Below are 24,202 nucleotides of genomic sequence, written 5' to 3' on the forward strand. Positions count from 1 at the left end.
TTTTATTGCTTAGATGGGTGGATGAGCTCACAGCCCACCTGTTGTTAAGTGGTTACTGGAGCCCATAGACATCTAAAACGTAAATGCGCCACCCACCTCGAGACATAAGTTCTAAGGTCTCAGTGTAGTTACAATGTCTTCGATTTGATGGTTTTAAAGTAGTATGACTTTTTACAGGTCCAATACGCGCCTAAGGTCCGTCTCTTCATGAAATCCGGGTCAATAAAAGGGAGAATACAAGAAGGGGAAACATTAATAATAGGTACAATGAATTTAAATATTCTTTCTCTATGAAGTTTTTATATGAATCATTTTGAACTTTGGTAGTTATTTACAATATAAGCACTATTATTTAACATGTTTTCACTACGAGTTCTCGATTTTATAAATAAGTAAATAGTGAGTTTTCAAAGTATCCTGAAAGAATTTTCGATAGTGTTAGGCCAGGAGAAAGTGGACAGGGGAAAGTGGAAAAAGATCCTAAGATTGAAGCTCATGGGTGATGGTGGTCACGACCCTCAGACATGAGGAACACGACTCGAGGAGGAGGAGGCCAGTTGTCAGGGCGAGTCGATTTCCAGTGGTAGTACACGGAAAACATACCAAAAAGATGGTAGGCAGATTTTTCTGCTAATATCGCACCCCCATTCTTCAGTTTAGACGTGACTATGGCGTTTACCGAAATATTGGAAGCGCATTAAAATTAAAAATCGTAGGTAGAACCCGTTAGCTGTTTTTTTTTTAATAATACAGCGAATAACAATATAGCATATGCGCAAAAACAAGGCGTTAAGTGATAAAAGGTTGCGCAAATTAAGGTATTTAAAATTAAGTAATAATACAAATTATATTAATGCAAAACATATTTATTTTCTCATAGGGTGCCAATCGAATGCCAACCCTAGTAATGTATCTTACAAATGGTACATAAACAATGATGAAGCAATTGGAGAAGTGAAAAATGAATTGGTAAGTATTCAATGAATTTACATGTATACAATTAAATATTTACTTATGATTAGTACATAATAATCTGTTGCGTTGTTATAGAAGAAGAAGAAGAAGTATATTATATAATAAATTATATTATTTAATGACTTTTTACGACGATTTTCACATTATTATTTTATGAATTCACAATATTTCGGCGCTGTTTCAAGCGCCATTACTGTGACTTGGTGCTTGCAACTTACTTGAAATTTGTGGTAAAACCCCGTTTTTAAAATACTAGTATTTATAATAGCAAATATTTTTTTGTTATTTTAAATAATAAACATATTGGCGAAGTATATTTGTGAAAGTATGCTCTCGAGAGGAGGCGATTCTGCTAGTCTTACTCCTCCTCCTCGAATCGTGTTCCTCATGTCTGAGGGTCGTGACCACCATCACCCATGAGCTTCAATCTTAAGATGTTTTTCCACTTTAAGAATTCCAATAACAGCTATAAATTAAATTAATCATGCAAGATATAATTTTAGTTCGTGAACGATTTCTAAAGTAATACATAGTTTCACGATGTTAATACATATGGGTTTCTTAACCATAACTAAAATTGCGTAGCTATTTGACTTGTAGCTTAAGCTAACCAGCACGGGCCACCGCCCTTCCTATTCTCGCCAAGGTTGGTTTAAAGCAGCGGTCGGGGAACTTTTTTAATTATTACCCCAAAATATTTTTGTGTAAGTTGATATTACCTCATGGCGAAGAAAAAAAAACAGCGAAATCGCTTCTTTTTAGCATCTTTCATATTATATAGCTAGCCCCCATGACAATTTTGAAAAGAAAACAATAACTAAAAATTTAATTTAAGCATGATTTATTCAATTTATCAATGTAATACCTAGTAATACATAACGGTAATAATAGTAATATATGTAATATACAGTTGAGGAAAAAAAAAACGCCCCCACAGAAAATATAAGTAAATGATAATTTCTTGTTATTTTATAATTCATATGAAATTTAACTTGTATTATTAGACGAAAAAACTAGTTAAAATTTTATATACTTATGTAGCCCCCATAAAAAAGCTTTTTTTAAATTTAAATGATTTTTTCGGGATCTTTTACCCCCCCAATTTTTTTCATTTTACCCCATTTGGGGTAATTTACCCCGGTTCCCCGACCGCTGGTTTAAAGGATGACAGCCGTCATCTACGAGTAATACGTGAAGCAAAAACTTTGTATCCCTTTTTACGAAAATTACGCGGACGGAGGAGTATGAAATTTTCCACACTTATAGAGAATATAGAGAAGAAGTGCACAACGCTATTTTTTTTTTTAAATAATGCATAAAAGATACAATAAATCGATAAAGAAAACATTACAAACACTACGTACCATGTATTTGACGCACACACGCATGCATACTATTTATTGTCAAACTTTTGTTCTTGACGTCTGTGGTCAAATTGAGAATAGATTAAATATTGTCTGTCTTTATTAATATTTTTTTTATAGTGTAGTCTTGGCGAAATTTGTGATTATAGAAGTATAAAATACAATCATAATAGTACCATAAAATAAAGTCGAATTTCGGCTACTACGGGACCTCTAGTACAGTATAATTTTACCTCGTCTATTTATTTAAGCGCCACTTTAGGCATTTAACACGTACATAGCCGTCAGCTTGTAAAAGATCAACAAAAACATTAAAAGATATTTTGAATCGAGAACAACATTCTTGAAATATTCTATTCAGTAGCGATATTCTCAAATATTTTCGCTCCGACTTGGATCACGTACAATATGCATATTACATTAAAGCAACTAGGGACAAGTATCTCAGGGAACACACTGCACTTTGCATGTAGTCTAGAAAATGAGAAAATCGCGTGTGGGAGAGACCTTAACTCTGCTCAGTATAGTTTGTAATTTGAAATATATACATTACGTATTATCTCTAACTCATGTTTATGAGTGACTTACAGGATGAAGGATTATAACTTTTTTTTTTATTGATATTAGATAGGTTGACGAGCTCACAGCCCACCTGGTGTTAAGTGGTTACTGGAGCCCATAGACATCTACAACGTAAATGCGCCACCCACCTTGAGAAATAAGTTCTAAGGTCTCAAGTATAGTTACAACGGCTGCCCCACCCTTCAAACCGAAACGCATTACTGCTTCACGGCAGAAATAGGCAACAAGATTGACCTCATCAAATTGGAATTTGATTAATATTGTTAAATACGGGGCTCTATTCTGATAAAGCGTCTTTAAGCAAGTAATTTTCAGACTAAAAACAAACCAGATTTCTTCATAGAAATCTATAGAAAGTCCATTTTTATTCAATACTCGTATTCCGACGTTTTCAATATTTATTAGTTTTATTTATTTAGAAGCTGTTTTCGTGAGTAAAAAAGCTCCTGCGATACCATGTGAATTTGAAACTTCAACATAAATGAACTGCCGGATCTCCAGATGCTTTTCGCAATTTCTATGGCCAAGGAAACACGTATAGTCTAATAAATATTTTATATACCACTGAGCGGTAGATGATATACAAATGTTGAATTAGAATTTAAGTCATTCCTAAACACGAAAACTGTGGAGTACTCGTAACATTAAAGATTACATAAAGAATATTAAAAATAAATGCGAGATTAAACCGTAGATATTGTTTGAATTATATCTTGACGAAATACCTTGGCTGGCCAGGCTTCCAGTCTTATATAAGACGGCTTCGCACAACACGAAAATTTATAGGAACGTATCTACATTGTTATAAGGGGGTACCTGTAACAATAACATTGCAATCCACTGAGTTACTCGCTGAATATTTTCAGTTGGTCCCAATTTCAATCCAGTAGATTAAGGGAAGCGCTCTTTTTGCTAAGGCTAGTGTTTTTTTATTGCTTAGATGGGTGGACGAGCTCACAACCCACCTGGTGTTAAGTGGTAACTGGAGCCCATAGACATCTACAACGTAAATGCGCCACCCACCTTGAGACACGAGTTCTAAGGTCTCAGTATAGTTACAACGGCTGCCCCACCCTTCGAACCGAAACGCATTATTGCTACACTGTAGAAACAGGCAGGGTGGTGGTACCTACCCGTGCGGACTCACAAGAGGTCCTACCACCAGTATTTCTGTAACCTGTGATTCTCTCAAATTGAGCCCGTGAGCTCACCTACCCGTCCGGCCGTAATTGAAATAGCCCCTTAGGTTACCATGTTGGAAGAAAAGACTTTGCGGCTTATTTTTAATCTAATGTTCTGGAGCTTATAGGTCCTACGTCAAAAAATAAGAACAGTAAAAAATAGTGGTACAATCATTCCATTTTCAATTGGTAGAGGAATTCCATTAGCTGATAGAGAGTGAAAAGACCACATTTTCGTTCGATTCGACATAATATATTAATTACTAGCGACCCGGCCTCGCTTCGCTTCGGAAACATAAAATTTCATTATTGATAGGTGAGTCCCGCGATGTTATTGTTGTACCGCAGGTGAAGCCGTGGGACAAAACTAGTCTAAAAAAAGTAGCCCAAGTTACTCCTTATATCATCAGCTACCTATCAGTGAAAGTCCCGTCAAAATCGGTCCAGCCGTTCTAGAGATTATGCCGGAACAAACAGACAGACAGACAGACAGACAGACAAAAATTTTAAAAAATGTTATTTTGGTGTATGTACCGTAATATATTCATATGCATATAGTAAAAAGCGGTTATTTAAAATATTACAAACAGACACTCCAACTTTATTTATATGTATAAATTTAAAGTGAATTTTTTAATACTGGCCACATCTATTTTGCTGGTTTGATTGAATTGATTATTTTTGTTGCAGATTATAACAAACGTTTCTCGTAAGCTTAACGAAGCGTCTGTCAAATGCGAAGTGCACAATAAGGTTGGCAATAGCGCCGATACGAAAACCTTAGAAGTGATCTGTAAGTACTTTTTAAACGTTATATTTTATGGAACTTTCTAGAATACTTGACTCTAAATTTGTATTGGGGCATGCTACGAGAGCCTTTGTATCGATAACGGAAGCAGAGGAGTTATAGGGAGTACTATACAAAAGCGAAGGTTTTTATCTAATATGTACAGGTAGGTATACATAAAGGGTTTTAATGCCAACACGATAATCAATAGTAACATTAATTAATAGTAGTAAAGGTGAACTTTAATCCGATGAAGGTGCCGATAAGCAGGAGATGAAGATATCAGCTATAACGAACCCTGAGAGTTCTTTACTCCAATAAGGTTGAAGGCAAGGTGAATTAAGCAATTTGAATTTTAAATAAGTTGTCGTGGACCAAAGGATAAGGCGTCCGGTGCATTCGTGTTGAGTGATGCACCGGTATTCAAATCCCATGCGGGTACCATTTTTTCTAATGAAATACGTACTCAGCAAATGTTCACGATTGACTTCTACGGTGAAGGAATAACATAGTGTAATAAAAATCAAACCCGCAAATTTTAATTTGCGTAATTACTGGTGGTAGGAACTCTTGTGAGTCCGCGCGGGTAGTTACCACCATCCTGCCTATTTCTGCCGTGAAGCAGTAATGTGCTTCGGCTTGAAGGGTGGGGCAGCCGTTGTACTGGCATACTTGAGACATTGGAACTTATATCTCAAGGTGGGTGGCGTATTTACCTCGTAGATGTCAATGGGCTCCAGTAACCACTTAACACCAGATGGGCTGTGAGCTCGTCCACCCATCCAAGCAAAGAAAAACCCTGAGAGCTCTTTACTCCAAATATGGTTGAAGGCAGGGCGAAGTGAGCCGACTTTTCAGAGCCTTCGACTCGCCTCGAAGGCTCCGTCGGCTGGGCGTCCTTGGCGTGATCCGCGCCGTCTGGTTGTAGTGTTGACTGCGGTAACCCCCCTACCTCATCCGGGTTCTGACCTCGGAGGGGATCGGATGTCGGGTGTAAGAGTGCAGGGGAGTCGTTTAGTGGGTGGGCCCTAAAATCCTTGGGCCCGCGGTCTGCTCACAACACCAAGCAGACCGTTGAGTCTCACATACCCCGCGTGCCCCTTCGCGGGGACCTCGTAGGAGGTTTGGCTATCTATCCGAAAAAAAAAAAAAAATGGCGAAGTGAGCAATTTGAATTTTAAAACAAGCGATTGATAAATAAACGTTGCCAGGCGATCATTTTGAAACTGAATTGAAAAAATATATCAATTTTATATTCCGGAATACAATTTAAGACTCGGGAATTTTTTTTACGTATAATGAACTTCTCATTTTCTCAAAAAACAAAAGCTCGTAATAATCCGTAATGGACTCTGAGAACCTAATTCGTCATTTAAGAACTTAAGTTGTAAAATGGATACTTTTGATTCTTGTTTTAGAACAATGGCAACGTTTAGCGCTGTTTGAGAATAATTAAGCGATCTTAAAGGTATTTTGCCTTTTGTTTTATGAATTAACGATTAAATCCAAGCTCGTAGTTAGGTGCGCGTCGGGAATAGGCAACAATTTGGTAGAGATATGTACGGTTTCTCAATAATAAAATTTGGGCAAAACCAATGGCAACTACAAGAAAACACAAAAAATTATGAATGATCGCACTGTGCTACGTATTTCTATAGCGTAGCAGATCATGGATGATAAGACAGCCATTATATGAAACAATTAAGAGGGAGATAGAGAGATAGAGAAAGTTTACTTTATTGTACCCAAAAACATATTAAATATTGAAAATCAGTCAACGGTTTTGACATAAAGAAAATTCTGAAAAAGATACGGTATGTATGTTAGCGGTGTGCAAACTAATTTATTATTATTATTATTATTATTATGAACAAAATTCAGTGAGATCTGTCAAAATAACCATAATCTTTAGACACATCCTTAAAATTAAATAATGAAGCAAAATATAAACAAAAAAATGTATAAATGTGTGTAATAAACTATTATATAGTTATACTTAAGGAACACTTTACAATTCGCAATCCACTTCTTCCGATTTGCTTCTGGTGATCAGTTCGCTGTTTCGCTTCGAGTAGAATGATTTATTAACTGCCTTCATGTCATCTCTGCAACGCTTTTATAGTTGACACGACAAGTCTACAATTATCGAGAACATTTCCGACAGGACAAGTCGTTTCAAGATTCGTTTTTGTTTTCTGATAATAGATGGCGTTACACTTTTAGAGCGTTCTCGATATTACTAGTTCTGTTGATATCCTTTTCTGCTATTCGACGACAGATGGCGTTACTCTCACAGGCGTAATAATATTATTATGTTGTATTTGAATAAAACGATAAAAGGCTTTTTATTTTTTTATATATGATGAATATGCATTGTATGGGCCTCACGGTTAGGGCATAATTCCAAAATTTAAATCCAAAGCGACATGTAACTAAAATGTTTGAAAATCAACACGCAATACCGTAAGCAAAATATAGTTGCATAAAGTCGAGCTCGGCATATTGAAAGAACTCTTCAATATTATCTCAAAAGTATTTTATTGCTCTGAGAATTTTCAGATTTAAAATTGCTTGTTAGTTTAATCCTGCACTTCAACTTGTTATAACACCCACGTTACACTAGGATTCTTTCTTGTATTCTTGATTTTAATGGCGAATGCAATTTTTTTTTTTTTATTGCGTTGATGGGTGGACGAGCTCACAGCACCCAATCCTTAAAGTCTGCGCCGCCTTCAGAAAATTATAAAATGACGCTTAGTGTCGAGGTTTACGCTTCAAGTGATGTTATTTCTATTCACTAAATATATAATACTCAGCAAATATTTTTTACTAGTGGTAGGACCTTTTGAGAGTCCGCACAGGTAGGTACCACCACGCTGCCTATTTCTGCCGTGAAACAGTAATGCGTTTCGGTTTGAAGGGTGGAGCAGCCGTTGTAACTGTACTGATACCTTAGAACTTATATCTCAAGGTGGGTGGCGCATTTAAGTTGTAGATGTCTATGGGCTCCAGTAACCACTTAACACCAGGTGGGCTGTGAGCTCGTCCAACTGTCTACACAGCAAAAAAAAAAGGATTTTAAGAAGTCGTAGTTCATAAGTTCATGGGATTACTATTCTTATCATAAGGTATGGTGGGAAAATCATAAGTTTAGCATCCAAGCAAAATGGTACAATATTGTCTTATTGTCTACTGTACGACCACGACCGACAGTTTGTAATTAAAATTGGAAATGCAAATAAAATACGTTCCGAAAGATACGCAAGGAAAATTTTAAATTCGTCGTAATGAATTTTAAACTCTATAGCAAAGGCGATACGGACGTGTTTACACGTACCTTTCTCTGTATTTTAATAAGGCCTATATTGTTTCGTAATAAAGGCCACGTTTATTTTACCGGTAGAAGTTAAATGCGTTAGAATTTGTTTTCTGCTCATTTGGAAATTTGTATTTAAATGTGTTATTTGCTAGTCGGTAGCCGGCTTAAGTTTTCTGTTTATTAGGAACTCAGCATACAAGTGCTTATAATAACTGTAAGTGCTAAACGATGATCGAAATTCATCCTTAATATCTGATACTTTAAGATTTAAGTTTGTTTGTGGATAACGGTAATATTTCTCGTAGATGGACCGACCTTCAAAATGAAGCCGCAGAGCGTGGAAGCAGACTCTGGGTCCACAGTAACATTGGATTGCGCTGTAGAAGGTCACCCAACACCAAAGATCATGTGGCTCAGATATGACGGCGACCGGTTCATTGTGAGTACCATCGAATCTTTTCTCATAAGTTTACGAGTCGACAGCTCATCTGATTTCATCGTCAGAACACAGCAATTCACCGCTGGACATAGGCCGATCCTATAGACCATGTCCTAAATGCCACAACCCAATATCTTATTCTGCAAATCGGTATATGATTAAAGATAGTTATTTAGTTATACGTCTATAGTCCACGTCCATTATTACTTATCACAAGTAAATTCATAGGATAATTAAGAAATTTGGGTTGGCTGAGGAATACAGCGGACACTACTAATAGCTAAAGCTAGAATTGGTTACCCAGATTCTCTGAAAGTTGATCTGGCAGGCTTTTAAACAGGTCCCAGGTTTATTCTTACCATACGACAAATTTAGCCGGAGGAATACAGCGGATACTACTAACAGCTAGGGCTAGAATTGGTTACCCGTGTCCCCTAAAGGTTGACCAGGCAAACTTTTAAACAGGTCCAAGGTTTGTTCTTACCATAATAATATGATAAATTTAGCCGATTATGCTATGAAGTCGTGGCCCAAAGGACAAGACGCTTGGTATACTCCATAGTGATACAACTGTGACGACGAATTCCGCAGGCGGGTACCGAGGCCCGTACCTAACCAGACTCACAAGATGTCCTACCATCATTCTACTCAATCAAAGTATAATTTGTATTTTAACTAACCGCGATACTGTATTACGACCATGAAAACAGTACAATTTTCTTTAATAAATTTTATAACAGAATACGAAAAAGCCAAATAAATTTCACCGCACATTTTGCGGCTTATGTGTTCGAATAATACATTCCCGGGCAATGGGCCAACGTTACAATTCTATTGGTAGCACGAAAAGGTCTCACTTTACGGCCAGACTTACGAGACTTACATTCGAAATAATGCGAATAAAAATACAGTTAAAATTTGAACCGACTTTAACATTGTAGACCATTGACAATTACATTGACAATTGTCAGTTAATGATGTAGAAATTCGCTAGATAGCAAGATTGACTATCTTCTGATACGCATATAGACATGAATTTAACTGTATGCTTTAAACGTTTTGTTATATACGTCTGAGCGTTGGTCTTGTTGGCACTGAAGCTCTGGACAGTCGATGTAGGGACTTTAAACAAGGTTTTACAATGGCTGATCGCGTACACAAATATAATTATAAAGATAATTTTCTGCCAAAAAGAAATTCGCCTAAGAAGCAATAATCATTAACCAACCTCAATATAATTATATAATCATATCCTTGCGTCGATAACCCTCAATGCTGAGTCTCTTTATCATTTTCTCCAAAACTATTCTGCGCCATCTCTGCCTACCCTCAGCTGCATGGTTGGCGTCGTGGACAGAGGTGTTGAGAGTAGATTGTACCTGGTCTGACCAATACATTGGACTTCTGCCTCTGAGTCTTCTTCCTTATATAACACAAAAATATTACTAAAGTTATCACAATGAATTACATTAATAACAGATCCTATTGATACAATATAATTGATAGGCAGCGCCTTGGCTCTGCCCCTGGCATTGCTGACGTCAATGAGCGACGGTAATCACTTACCATCAGGTAGGCTGTATGCTCGTCTGACTGCTCGGGCAATAAAAAAAAAATAACAAAAAAAGGTTTTCGGTCTTAAGGTTATATTTCTTTAGTGAGAATGATTTAGTGATATAAAAAACGTTGCTGGAATATTTGAGAACTCAGTAGACACGGTAGATAGCGCGCGATCTATTTCGTAGTAAGTACAAGCGTTCCCGAAAATACAGAGGAAAAGGCTTTCAAAGTTCACTCAACTTAAAATGTCTTCTCAGTACGTGAACATAAGAAGCGAACCGATGATAATTTGATTTCAAAAGTTCGAGTACAACTTCCCGACAGTTGGAAGAGTTCACGATTCGATCATTATACCTTTTAGTTGACTTAAAAAATCCCTAATGGCCAGACTTTTTTCAGATCTTATCTCTATTTGCGTTGTCGCCATGATATAAAAACTCTGTTACTGGGTCAGAGTGAATCAAAGTTACCTCTTATTCTTCTAATTGAACCGCAATGGACTATCTCACAGCCAATCGAGAGTTGACTGGTTAACTGAGACCATTGACATCGTCACTTTCATACATCAGGTCTATTGCATTTTCATTTTAAAACTTTACCTTCAATTAAATAAAATTATACTTTTTTATAATATTATCTTTAGTGTTTTGAATATTCTGAATATCTGTTGGTTTACTTTCATTTCATATAGGATGTTGATGTAGGGAAAGCTTAATGACCTGTGGCCAGTTGATTGAAGTGTTCACTGGCCGAAATACTCTGGAAAATTATATAATTATAATTTGACGCCGAATAAATTACGTTGGAAATTATTCATTTATTTTGTGTATTGCGATAGAAGGGCGTACGATGTCGGATACGACTTATCGTGGATGACTAAGGCGTTGTTCGAATATTATTAAGTATACACCTACTCTATATACTCTTTGTTTATTGTCAAACTTTTGTTATTGTTTAAAGTCTCGGCGGGATGGATGTAATGTGCTCTGTGTCAACCCTGTTCCGCCGTCTCAATAGCCCCGACTGGACTCCGGCCCGGTCCGGGGTAGGGCGCCGGTTGTGTGCGGCAGGAGTTTTTAGTGGGGTTCAACTCCCACGTACCCCACCAGCCGCGCGGGGGGGGGAGGGGGTTTCCGGCGATTTTCTCCTGTGAAAAAAAAAGTTTAAAGCCTATGGTCAAATTGATAATAGGTTAATGTTATTGGTCAATAGTGTATATAGTCTTGGCGAAATCTCTATAGAAGTATAATGTAAATAGAAGTATATAATAAATATTATTTGACAATAAAACCATAATAATGTTCAAACTTATAATTTAAATTAATTATAGTCGAATTTGTAATGGTACATATAAAGATGTAATAAATGCATTTTTGGACAGAGAGTGGGTAAAACACAAACCCTGAATGTGACGGTAACCCATCAGACAGCCGGACATTATTGGTGCAGGGGCGTGGTCGAAGGAAGACCAGAAGTGGAAGCACCAGCCGTTGTTTATATTAAAGGTAAGTCAACTCTTGAACAAGGCTCACCGATTAATATAGCGGAATTAACTTGTGGGATTACTAAAACTATATATGTATACATTTTTTATTGCTTAGATGGGTGGACGAACTCACAGCTCACCTGGTTAAGTGGTTACTGGAGCACATAGACATCTACAACGTTAATGCGCCACCCACTTTGAGATATGAGTTCTAAGGTCTCAAGTATAGCTACGACGGCTGCCCCACCCTTCAAGCAGAAACGCATTATTGCTTCACGGCAGTAATAGGCAGGGCGGTGGTACCTACCCGTGAAGACGACTCACAAGAGGTCATACCACCAGTTCTTTATTTGTTCCTCAAAAATAAGGCAATTTTGGATGGCAAGGTTGGATACGTACTTATAAGCCATTTAGGTTTCGTTTTTTTAGTGCTTAAGCATTTGGGCTGTAAAAAGTTAGAAATATAAGATGCTACGTGAAATGATGTTGGACATAAGGAACATAAAACGGGTATAGTCGTAAGGTTTCTCGGGAAATCCCCAAGGCAATAGGATCCAACAACCAACTCGCCAAGTCCCCAAGTTACAGGCTGTTTGTAAGGTCATTCAGCTAAAACACGTCAAGGAACGGACGATTTAGTTACAAACTTTGGCGAAGTTACAGAAGCTCAAAGTTTATGGTCCATCCAAGTGGAGTGAAATAGGGAATTTACCGATCTAGATAATTTATAGAATTTCATACTGTGCGTTAATACAAAATATTCCAAATTATGTTTCAAATTTTCATATGAAAACTTTGAGTACTTGATAACACTGTGTGGGAATGTTTAAAAATTCTAATTTGAATATTAACGGGAGCGGCCTTGTCAAAGTTGAAAAAAAAGAGGTAACTGAACCGAAGCTCATCAGTCACATGTTTGTCTTTAACAAACATCCAAAGGCAGCCATTATTGGTTTGAAAGATTAAGTCTCGTAGTATTTGAGAAAATCAATCAAATTTTTTTTTGGACATTTGAAACAAATAAAATCTTTAATAACAATGCTCTTTCGATATTCAAATTGAAATTGGGAATATTTTTGGAAAAGAATACTGTTAAATTCATCATCATCATCATCATTATCCCAGCATGTCCACTGTCCACTGCTGAACATAGCCCTCTCCAAGTATGGAGGTATTTAGCCTACTGTACCACGCTGGCTAGACCGGTTGGTACAGGGTTTAATTTCGAGTTTTCCTTCTCTTACACTGATGTCTTATGCATATTCCCTCAGTCGGTTTTTACGACTCCCTGGGATAGTATAGGGGTGGTGACACATTGTATTCTTACTTCGTCACCACACGCCGAGTTGCTGTTACATCACGCTGTTGCATTAAAGCTTTTATATTACTTGTTTTGTATTAATAAAACGTTAAAGATAGAATTTCAACATAAAATAGTTGTTGTTGGAGATATTTTATTTTTTATTGTTTATATATATTATTTTATTTATTGGTGTTATGTTGTTACTGGAGCCCATAGATATCTACAATGTAAAATGCGGCATCCACATTGAGATATAAGTTCTAAGGTCTCAGGGTAGTTACAACGGCTGGGGGGGCCTTCAAACCGAAAAGCATTACTGCTTCACGACAGAAATAGGCCAGTAATTACGCAAATTATAATTTTTACGGGTTTGATTTTTATTACACGATTTTATTCCTTCCACCGTGGAAGTCAATCGTGAACATTAGTCAAGTACGTATTTCATTAGAAAAATTGGTAGCCGCCTGCGGGATTCGAACACGGTTGCATCGCTAGATACGAATGCAACGGACGTCTTATCCTTTAGGCCACCATAACTTCATTTTCTTTTAATATCTATTTCATAATATCTAATCTAACCAATATTATATCTTTAATAGGTCCACCGAAGATTATGTCAAATCTAACTCAGTACGGGATCGAAGGAGACACAGTCCGAATCGAATGTATCTCGTTTTCAGTACCAAGACCTGATTTCGTGATGTGGACTTTTGGAGGCCACGAGATAACCAGTTTCCATAACCAAGTTAGTGCTCATAGCTTTTTATTTATCTAATTGAATTAGGTATTCTGAAGTTCAGAGGTTATTTATAGTTAGTCAACTATAAAGTGATACTCTATTTAAAATATGAAATAAATAATATGTAATGTTAGCTATTTATTTCATTATTTATTGTGTTAGTTCTTTTATTTAATTTTAATTTTATATTAGTAGTCATTTGATGTAATTTGATTTTATTATTATTTTTATTTTACATAATACTGATAAATTGTAATTTTAATTTTATTATATTTTTTTATTTAAATATTATGCAATTGAATGCGACATTTTATGGGCTAAGGTACCTAAGATTATAAATGCATTTTTCACTTTTTTTATTTTGACAAAACACTATTATCATATATTTTTTTACTTAAAAAGAACCAAATGTGTATTAATTTTTTTGCGATGAACATATCTTCACTATTATCTTTACGAAATTAAGGTTAATAAGCACCAACAAAGTAAGATGTTGTTGTTGTTTGTGTTGTAGTCTTAGGGCACCGCGGTACATAGACCCTCATAAGTTGTCTCCATTTGACCCGGTCTTGCGCTTGCTTTTTAACATCGCTCCAGATCATGCCGGAAGTCAAGGTATTAGTAAATTTAACGGTAGGCAGCGGCTTGGCTCTACTCCTGGCATTGCTGAAGTCCATGGGCGACGGTAACCACTCACCATCAGGTAGATCGTATACTCGTCTGCCTACAAGGGTAATAAAAAAAGTAAGGTATAATAACAAAAAATATAGGTAGACGGTTGTTGATATCTCAAAGGAAAGGCGGAAATATAACGCCGCTTCCAGGTCCTACAAGAAGGTTATTGCCAAGGCGAAGTCGGAGCACGTTGCTAGAGTTGGCGAGCGGCTAAATAGCTATCCCTCTGGGAGCCGTGCTTTTTGGTCGCTCGCCAAAGCTGCAGAAGGAAACTTTTGCAGGTCTAGTCTCCCACCACTGCGCAAGTCCGATGACAGTTTGGCCCATAGTGCGAAAGAGAAGGCTGACCTTCTGGTCAAACTCTTTGCCTCGAACTCGACTGTGGACGACGGGGGTGCTACACCACCGAACATCCCCCGGTGTGATAGCTCCCTGCCTGAGATCTGCTTCACGCAGTGTGCAGTCAGGCGGGAGCTCCGACTCCTGGACGTCCATAAGTCGAGTGGGCCAGACGGCATCCCCGCAGTGGTTTTGAAAACGTGCGCCCCTGAGCTGACGCCTGCGCTAACGCGTTTGTATCGCCTCTCTTATTGCACTAATAGGGTTCCGTCTTCATGGAAGACCGCCCACGTCCACCATATCCCCAAGAAGGGTGACCGGTCGGACCCATCGAGTTATAGGCCTATCGCGATAACTTCCTTGCTTTCCAAGGTGATGGAGCGAATAATAAATATACAACTCCTGAAGTATCTGGAGGATCGCCAGCTGATCAGTGACCGACAGTACGGTTTCCGTCACGGTCGCTCAGCTGGCGATCTTCTTGTATACCTTACTCACAGGTGGGCTGAAGCCTTGGAGAGCAAGGGCGAGGCTCTTGCTGTGAGCCTTGATATCGCGAAGGCCTTCGACAGGGTCTGGCATAGGGCACTTCTATCGAAGTTACCATCTTACGGAATCCCCGAGGGTCTCTGCAAGTGGATCGCTAGCTTTTTGGATGGGCGGAGCATCACTGTCGTTGTAGACGGTGACTGCTCTGATACCATGACCATTAACGCTGGCGTTCCACAAGGTTCGGTGCTCTCCCCCACGCTTTTCATCCTGTATATCAATGACATGCTGTCTGTTGATGGCATGCATTGCTATGCGGATGACAGCACGGGGGATGCGCGATATATCGGCCATCAGAGTCTCTCTCGGAGCGTGGTGCAAGAGAGACGATCAAAACTTGTGTCTGAAGTGGAGAACTCTCTGGGGCGAGTCTCCGAATGGGGTGAATTGAACTTGGTTCAATTCAACCCGACAAAGACACAAGTTTGCGCGTTCACTGCGAAGAAGGACCCCTTTGTCATGGCGCCGCAATTCCAAGGAGTATCCCTGCAAGCTTCCGAGAGTATCGGGATACTTGGGGTCGACATTTCGAGCGATGTCCAATTTCGGAGTCATTTGGAAGGCAAAGCCAAGTTGGCGTCCAAAATGCTGGGAGTCCTCAACAGAGCGAAGCGGTACTTCACGCCTGGACAAAGACTTTTGCTCTATAAAGCACAAGTCCGGCCTCGCGTGGAGTACTGCTCCCATCTCTGGGCCGGGGCTCCCAAATACCAGCTTCTTCCATTTGACTCCATACAGAAGAGAGCCGTTCGGATTGTCGATAATCCCATTCTCACGGATCGCTTGGAGCCTCTGGGTCTGCGGAGGGACTTCGGGTCCCTCTGTATTTTGTACCGCATGTTCCATGGGGAGTGCTCGGAGGAATTGTTCGAGATGATACCAACGTCTCGTTTTTACCATCGCACCGCCCGCCACCGGAGTAGAGTTCATCCATACTACCTGGAGCCACTGCGGTCATCCACAGTGCGTTTCCAGAGGTCTTTTTTGCCACGTACCATCCGGCTATGGAATGAGCTCCCCTCCACGGTGTTTCCCGAACGCTATGACATGTCCTTCTTCAAACGAGGCTTGTGGAGAGTATTAAGCAGTAGGCAGCGGCTTGGCTCTGCTCCTGGCATTGCTGAAGTCCATGGGCGACGGTAACCACTTACCATCAGGTGGGCCGTACGCTCGTCTGCCTACAAAGGCAATAAAAAAAAAAAAAAAAAAAAAAACCGTATCAAAAATCGTTCAAAGATGCGGCAATGCTCATGAATTTTACTAAACCTTTTACAAAACAAAGAGCAGTTTTTATTTTTCAAAACTTTCGTATAAGAAGAGTTCCGTAAAGTCTTTCTACATTCGAAAGAAATGAAATGAAAATGCAGAATCTTTATTAAAGTCGAATACAAATGTGTATTTTGCGCTTATCTCGGAAGGGAGTTCCAGTAAAACTTAGTCAGTTTGGTTTGTCGTTAGCTTAGTTGCTGTACGAGATACATATATTTTAAAAAGTGCTTAATAGAGCAGATAATTCTCGAGCGGCTTTCGATAATGGACGATGTGTAGCTGTTCTTTTAAACTGTATTTCACATGGCTTTAAAGCTTACACCAATGAAAAATTCAGAGCTCCAAGTAACTATTATAAGGTTTTAAGTAATTTAATAAAATACAAATTGCAGATTTATTATGGTACAATTTTGCAGAAGATTAGAGTTATTATTGTCTCGTCTTGAATACTTTTACGGCACCCAAAAGATAGAGTGCCGATATTATAGATTAGCAAGTGATGTCTCCGGTAACAAGCCCAAAATGGGTCGTAAGTTCGCCCGTTGAATAAGGTCGGAAATATTCGTGATAATACAATTATTAAGGTTATACGTGCAACTGTAACAAGACTTGACAATCTGTGTGTGTCAATTATAAGCGTCGTCGCCAAGTGAACTTTTCCACATGTAACAAATTTAGTGATGTGAAAGATATTTTCTCAAGATTCAATTATTTTTATTGCTTAGATGGCTGGACAAAACTTACGGCCCACCTTGTTTTAAGTTTTTGCCGGAGCCCATAGATATTAATAGGGTAAATGCCACCATCAACTTTTTTTTTATTGCTTATGTGCGTGGACGAGGTCACAGCCTTCCTGGTGTTAAGTGGTTACTGGAGCCCATAGACATCTACAACGCAAATGCGCCACCCACCTTGAGACATAAGTTATAAGGTCTCAGGTATAGCTACAACGGCTGCCCCACCCTTCAAACCGAAACGCATTACTGCTTCACGGCAGAAATAGGCAGGGTGGTGGTGGTACCTACCCGTGCGGACTCACAAGAGGTCCTCCCACCAGTGAAGTTCAGTGGAGTTCAGAGAGATAAGGGGAGCTAAGCCAGATATTGAATATTCAGTCAAAGAGCAAACTACCACCAGTAAACCACTTTGAGACATGAGTTGAGACAAGACTTAGGTCTTAGTTTTTACATTATATCGTCTGCCCCACCCTCTCAAACCGAAACACATTCTGCTTCACGGTAGAAATAAGTAGAGTGGTGGTTCCACGTTACTAAATTACAGCCAACAATTCCAGTCTGTAATATGGTTGTGCCCGTGTGACCAGATAAAAAAACCATCAGGTGGGCAGTATGCTCGTCTGCCTACATGGGCAATAAAAAAAAAAGAATGCCGCCTTGACAAACCAAATCGAAAACTTAATTCCGTTATGAAACCTAGTTTTCTTTAGTCAATATAAATTCGGCTGATCCAACAGGGCAGTTTTAGCACTTCCAGTTACTAAATAAATTGCTAGCAAATATTGTACCGATTATAGGAAAGATCGAGAAAGGTGGTGAGTGTCCTATTAATACAAATATTGAATATCATTATACTTTAACAGGAATACGCTTTTCTAGAAGAGTCTTTAGCGGACAAGATGACGAAGTCCACTTTGATTATCCGCAAGAGCGAATCGGAGCATTTTGGCCCCTACAATTGTACGGTTATAAACTCCTATGGGACGGATAGCGCCGAAATTCATTTAATAGCTGAAAGTAAGTATCTGGCACATTCGTAAATCAGAAAACTCATCTCGATTCCACAACTATGGCGGTTTATGTTTCATGTAGGTATTAAATATGTGCAAACAGTTTATTGTTTACCGCGAATAATTGAGGTTCATTTTGATTGGTCGTACACATAATGATACAGTTGACAGTGTAATGTTTATGACATAGCTATTTAGCTATCTTTAATTGGACTCCAAATAAGAGATTCTATTATCATTTTTATTAATGATAATGGACTGATTAAAGATGATACGCAATAGAATTCCCGTGATGCGTGTGAGGTTTTAAAATAAGCGATAATTAAAAAAAAAAATAACAGCTGCCCTATACTCAAAGCCTTTTAAAATAATGATTTCCTTGAAATCTTGATTCATCTATTATTAAAAACCCAACCCTTTTTCGTGGTATATATATTTTTTATACAAATTCCATCTTTTCAGAAACATTCCCAATGCTGATATCGTTAATAGGAGGTTCGTCGGCTATAATATTTATCCTCATTATAATGTTTGTAATAATGTTATTCCATAATAAAACTAAAAAGGCTGATGTAAAAAAACCACATATAACCGATATAGAGAAGAACTGTGGAAGCTATAAAGAGAGCGATCGGCATTCGAACATAAGTGATCTCAAATTGGAATTGAGACAAATCGAAGGGAACTGTGATATGGTAAGATTTAATATGTGTTTTATATGGATTTTATGAAGATTACCATAGCATTAGGGGTATCTAATTTTAGCCAAAAAATACACGAATTCGAATTTGGCAAGCAAAGTAGGTACTGCTTTTGACTTTTCGGGGTGAAATGTAGATTTTATCGAACAAAGATTTAGAAACTTATCGTAGTATAGATCGCATATCACTATACAGTATAAAACAAAATCGCTTTCTGTATCCCTATATCTGTCTGTCCCCCGTGTATGCTTATATCTTTAAAACTACGCAACGGAATTTGTCGCGTTTTTTTTTTTTTATAGATAGAGTGATTGAAGAGGAAGGTTTATATATATATAATAACATCCATTAAATAGTAGAGAAATTAATAATAAATTACTAGTGTATAAATAAACGAATAATCCAATAGAATCAAGTATAATTTGATCATGTCAGAATTCTAAGGTTTATATTATAGGTTTGAGGCCTATATTTGTGAGGTTTCAAAGTTTGTAAATTAAAGTCCCATAATGTAATTTCTCTCCGGAAATCTATTTGTACCGGGTTGGTTTATAGATGGAGTTTGGTGAAAGCCTATCCATTTCTTTTTAAATAATTTTAAGGTAATTAAATTATGATAATTAAATGGTTATTAATTCTTATTAATTGTTAGTTAATTAATTGATAATTTATTAATTAGTTGGTATAATTGATTTAAATAATTAAAGTCTAGTTTTTATGATCGCCAACAATTTATTACCACTTATTACCAATTTTATTCAAAACGGTAACATTAAAGCTTGTCAATGGTTGTAAGCATTTAAAGAAAGAAAGAAATTATGTTACTCTAATCTAATCTGATCTGATCTGATTTAATCTGATCTAACTATTTTGTTTTTGCCTATTTATTTAAATATAAGCGAGTCTGGTTGAAACAAATTTTCATTCGAAAGATTTCAATTTTTTTGGCAATCACTCCTTTTTTTTTATCAATAACGCTAATAGAATCTTCAACGTGATTATAAATTACATTACTCATCTCATCTGTAATGTTCTTAGTCAACTCAAACCCCTCGACACAGCTAAGCACAGTTTCCACGGGTTTTCCTAATATTAGCCCGCGTTTTCTAGGACCACTCAAACACCGAAGCAGATCTACATCCTACATTACATATAACAACGAACCTTGGATTGCCACTAGCTGGGCCGGTTCCCCTACCGGAGACCGGCTTTGACGACGAGCTTATGAAGTACCAGAGATACAGCGGAGACTTCAATCAGCAAGTGAACAGTTTGCATTTTAAGGTAAAATCGAACAGGCGGCTATCACGGAACACGAGATGTTTGTTTTTTTTTTTCCTACCTGTGCTGATAATCCTGAGAGGCTATTTCAGCTTCGCCCTAACGTTTGGTAGGTAAGCTCACGGGGCTCAACCCGGAGAGTTGCAAACACTGACCCTAGCAAGAGCAGTGCTTCGCAGAATCTACCACCGGATCGGAAACGCGACCCACGGAGAAGATCCGGCGAGAAACTCAGTGGGCTGATGTTTGGTAAAGATCTGAGTCGCGCTGTTGACATTATTTTAGATATGTATACAAGTTCCGTAAGACATTCCGACCGTCAGTCTACCGAACACTTTCACAGGCTCGTTGGAAGATCTTCCCTTTGTTGTACTTCCAAACTACGCCTGAGTAATGACGCTACATTTGTTGGACATGCTGTAGGCCCAAACGTACCCACTGACAACAAACTGAATTTATTTTTTCTTTATACATCCTTAAAATATCAAATATTTTCAAATTATTTTACCAGCGGAATCTTTGAACGTAATTTACACCGAATTAAAAAAATCCGATTAATTTTAAAATTTGTACACGCATGTAGAACAGATCACAATACAATCATTATATAATTTCGCTCTAAGACCAGTATCAGTGGCATAAAAAAAATCAATTGTTACCTTGGTTTACTTTTTATACTTTTTTATATCATTAAACTATGTACATATACTTAAAATATGTATTTAAAAGAATCTATCTATGTATATGTATGTTCACCTAATTCATTCATTCCTTACCTAGTTAACTTTTTGAATCGTCTTATGGCTTGTATGGTTGACTATAAAATAGCATTTTATTGCGAGCGAAGCCGCGGGCGCATCTATTATTCAATAAAAATAATCTTACAATGAGTCACAGATAAGTGCCCATCATCATAACAGCTGGATAAGTACGAAATTGTCAAAATAGTTTGACACTACAGGAAAGTTTCCCGGAATCACCTACCTAAGCGCAAACCGTTATCATATCGATTATTTGTTAGTCTTATAACACGGAGAACTATTTCCAAGTATCACAGTAAATATTTCCCAAAGTTTCTTTTGTAACAAAGAAACCTTATACGCGGAGTCAGCTTTCGCAATAAAAAGCCGAAGAATATACCGAGCAAATCGTTATTGAACAAAGGTTTTCTACGGAAGTCTGGTATAATTTTGAAATTCATTTTAAAGCGATAGAACTGCATTGTTGTGGATATTACGATTAGCGGTAATGTAATGTGATCGGTGTGAGAATTTATACGTGGGATCTTTGTACGGTTCTGATTAGGTTAGGAGAATTAAATTTTTTTTTCTTGCCTTTGTAGGCAGACGGGCATACGGCCCACCTGATGGTGAGTAGTTACCGTCGCCCATGGACTTCAGCAATGCCAGGGGCAGAGCCAAGTTGCTGCCTACCACTTAATACTCTCCACAAGCCTCGTTTGAAGAAGGACATGTCATAGCGCTCGGGAAACACCGTGGAGGGGAGCTCGTTCCATAGCCGGATGGTACGTGGCAAAAAAGATCTCTGGAAACGCACTGTGGATGACCGCAGTGGCTCCAGGTGGTATGAATGAACTTTACTCCCGTGGCGGGCGGTGCGATGGTAAAAACGAGATCATCTCGAACAATTCCTCCGAGCACAATTCCTCAGAGACCGGATTCTAATCCCAAGTGGTGATCGGACGTCGGGTGAGAGAGTGCATGGGAAGTCGTTTGGTGCAATAGGGCCTTAAAGATATCCTTGGGATCTAAAGATATCCTAAAATATACCCTAAAGATATCATGCAGACCGTAAATTCCATATACTCCGCTTGCCTCCAGGCGCGAAATCCTTGTCGGAGGTTCGATCCCCTGCCAAAAAAGAAGAGTTAGTTAAGAAAAGCCGTCTATCCATATGCTTTTTGCTGTGGAAGATGTATCTACAATCCCCTGATGCTGTGCTATCCTTGACCGAGATTGCTAAAGTAAGCACTTAATAAATTCACTCAATCTCTTCTCCCAGTCGCACCCTCAAAGCAACGGCTACGTTCCCTACGTGGATTACTCAAGGGACTACGCCCCGCCAGTGCCATCGGAATCGCTGTCCAGTTCGCTGACCAGAAGCACTGACGGGTCTTCGTACCCTGGTCATTATGGGTCCTTAAGGCGGCAAGCTAGCTGTGGAAGACTGGGTGGTCTCGTCGGACCTGATGGTATGTACTACAGAAGAACTAAATTAATATTTTTTTTTAAAGATCTTCGAAAATTGAATACAATCTCCAAATACAATGGTAGCTTGCAAGTGCAAATTGCAAGTGAATAAAAAAAGGTTTACCTTAGAACCGTTTCCAAAAATACTCGCAGTTTTGGGTAGGCAGCGGCTTGTCTGTGCTCCTAGCATTGTTGATGTCCATGGCTTCATATCATCGTGCGCCGTATTATAGTTTGCCTACAAAGAAAAATATCATAAATCTATCGAAAATTCATCAGGCATGTTTTTAGGTGTCAATTAACACCATATATCATTAGAAGAAAATACTTCCGTCTATCCTTATCTCTTCTGAAATTTTATAACATAATAATTCGTAAATGATTAGGTCAAATCAAATCAAATCAAATCAAAAAAAAATATTTAACATAAATGAAAGTACAAATTTGTTGAACGTCAAAAAGAACTACCGCCAATTCACAAAAAACTAGCCTCCGTCCTGAGAAGAACTGGCAAGAAACTCAGCGGGCATTTTTATTTTTTTATTTTTATATTAGAATATTTTTGAAATATTCATTTTTACAACGAGTATTATAACGTAATAATTATTGTAATATTGGAATGCCCGGAGATAGCAACTCATTCCCACTTTGTGCAATCTTCTAGTCAAAGCTTAGTGAATGATGACGTGTAAGTTCGTCAATTTTACCTGGAGTCGTTTAATTCCAGTACATTGGCCTTCTAACAGCCATTTCTCTCGCGCGATAAACCTTCGAATGAACTCCCCTTTACGATGTTTCTTCAGTTTTAAAGGAACTTTTTGGTTCATTTTGCCTTTATTTATGCCGTCACCAATAATAATTAAACTTGGATCTAGAAGTTTTACACAAAATATTGGAACAAAGTTCCTTATGGGACGATGCGGAGGGGTACCCTAACCGGGAAAAAACGTCCGTAACGTAAGATTTTTATTAGTAATGCACACAGTGTACGACTTAACTTTGTAATAACGTACAAATTAGTAATGCACACACACAGTGTACGACTTAATTTTGTAATAACGCACAAAAAAGAACATATTTTTTTATCATTCATTACCCACGATCTCAGAGCGTTCGTTTGCGCAATACACTAACTCTTATGCAAACAACCGTGAATGAAGTGTACCACGATAAGTTCGCACGTTACCGAATGACCGTGGGTTATTGCGAAACCTCCAGTTTTATTTTCTTTATAGAATAGAATAGAACTTAAAATTAATATTTTTATAATAAGGAACTTCGTTCTTATCCGGTGTCCCACGACACCCACCCACCACATATCTTTTTTTAACGGTTTCATGTTTTGATTGGGCGGGATGGACAGACGGGCTTATGACCCATTTTATAGCCCAGCTTGAGACATGAGGTCGGCGCTTCAATTGTATAACGGCTTTCCGATTCATGAAACTAGAAACTCGATCGTGTGGCCGGAAACTTGAGGAGGAATTTACAATTTCGGTAGGCAGCGGCTCGGCTCTGCCCTGGCATTGCTGAAGTCCATGGGTGACGGTAATCACTCACTATCAGGTGGGCCGTGTGCTCGTCTGCCTACAAGTCCAATAAAAAAATAATCTTATACGGCAAAAAGCTGAGCAAATTAATGTACAACAATTCCGGTATAAATTCATCCTATTAAGGCGATTATCGAATTCATAAA

The 24,202-nt window shown here is 38.2% G+C and overlaps 1 protein-coding gene across 1 annotated transcript in view; it reads left to right on the forward strand.

Moving 5' to 3' along the window:
* LOC101739354 (irregular chiasm C-roughest protein) overlaps positions 1-24,202 on the forward strand; it is a 107,102-nt gene that overhangs the window by 71,123 nt on the left and 11,777 nt on the right. The window contains exons 8-17 of the mRNA XM_038019886.2: positions 178-262; positions 881-969; positions 4,793-4,895; positions 8,514-8,647; positions 11,589-11,712; positions 13,596-13,741; positions 18,168-18,321; positions 18,777-19,009; positions 20,126-20,299; positions 22,319-22,508. Of these exons, the coding sequence (XP_037875814.1) occupies positions 178-262; positions 881-969; positions 4,793-4,895; positions 8,514-8,647; positions 11,589-11,712; positions 13,596-13,741; positions 18,168-18,321; positions 18,777-19,009; positions 20,126-20,299; positions 22,319-22,508 (1,432 nt within the window). The remainder of the gene's footprint in view (positions 1-177; positions 263-880; positions 970-4,792; positions 4,896-8,513; positions 8,648-11,588; positions 11,713-13,595; positions 13,742-18,167; positions 18,322-18,776; positions 19,010-20,125; positions 20,300-22,318; positions 22,509-24,202) is intronic.

Source organism: Bombyx mori, chromosome 24 (genome assembly GCF_030269925.1).
Source record: "Bombyx mori chromosome 24, ASM3026992v2".
NCBI classification, from domain to species: Eukaryota; Metazoa; Arthropoda; class Insecta; order Lepidoptera; family Bombycidae; genus Bombyx; species Bombyx mori.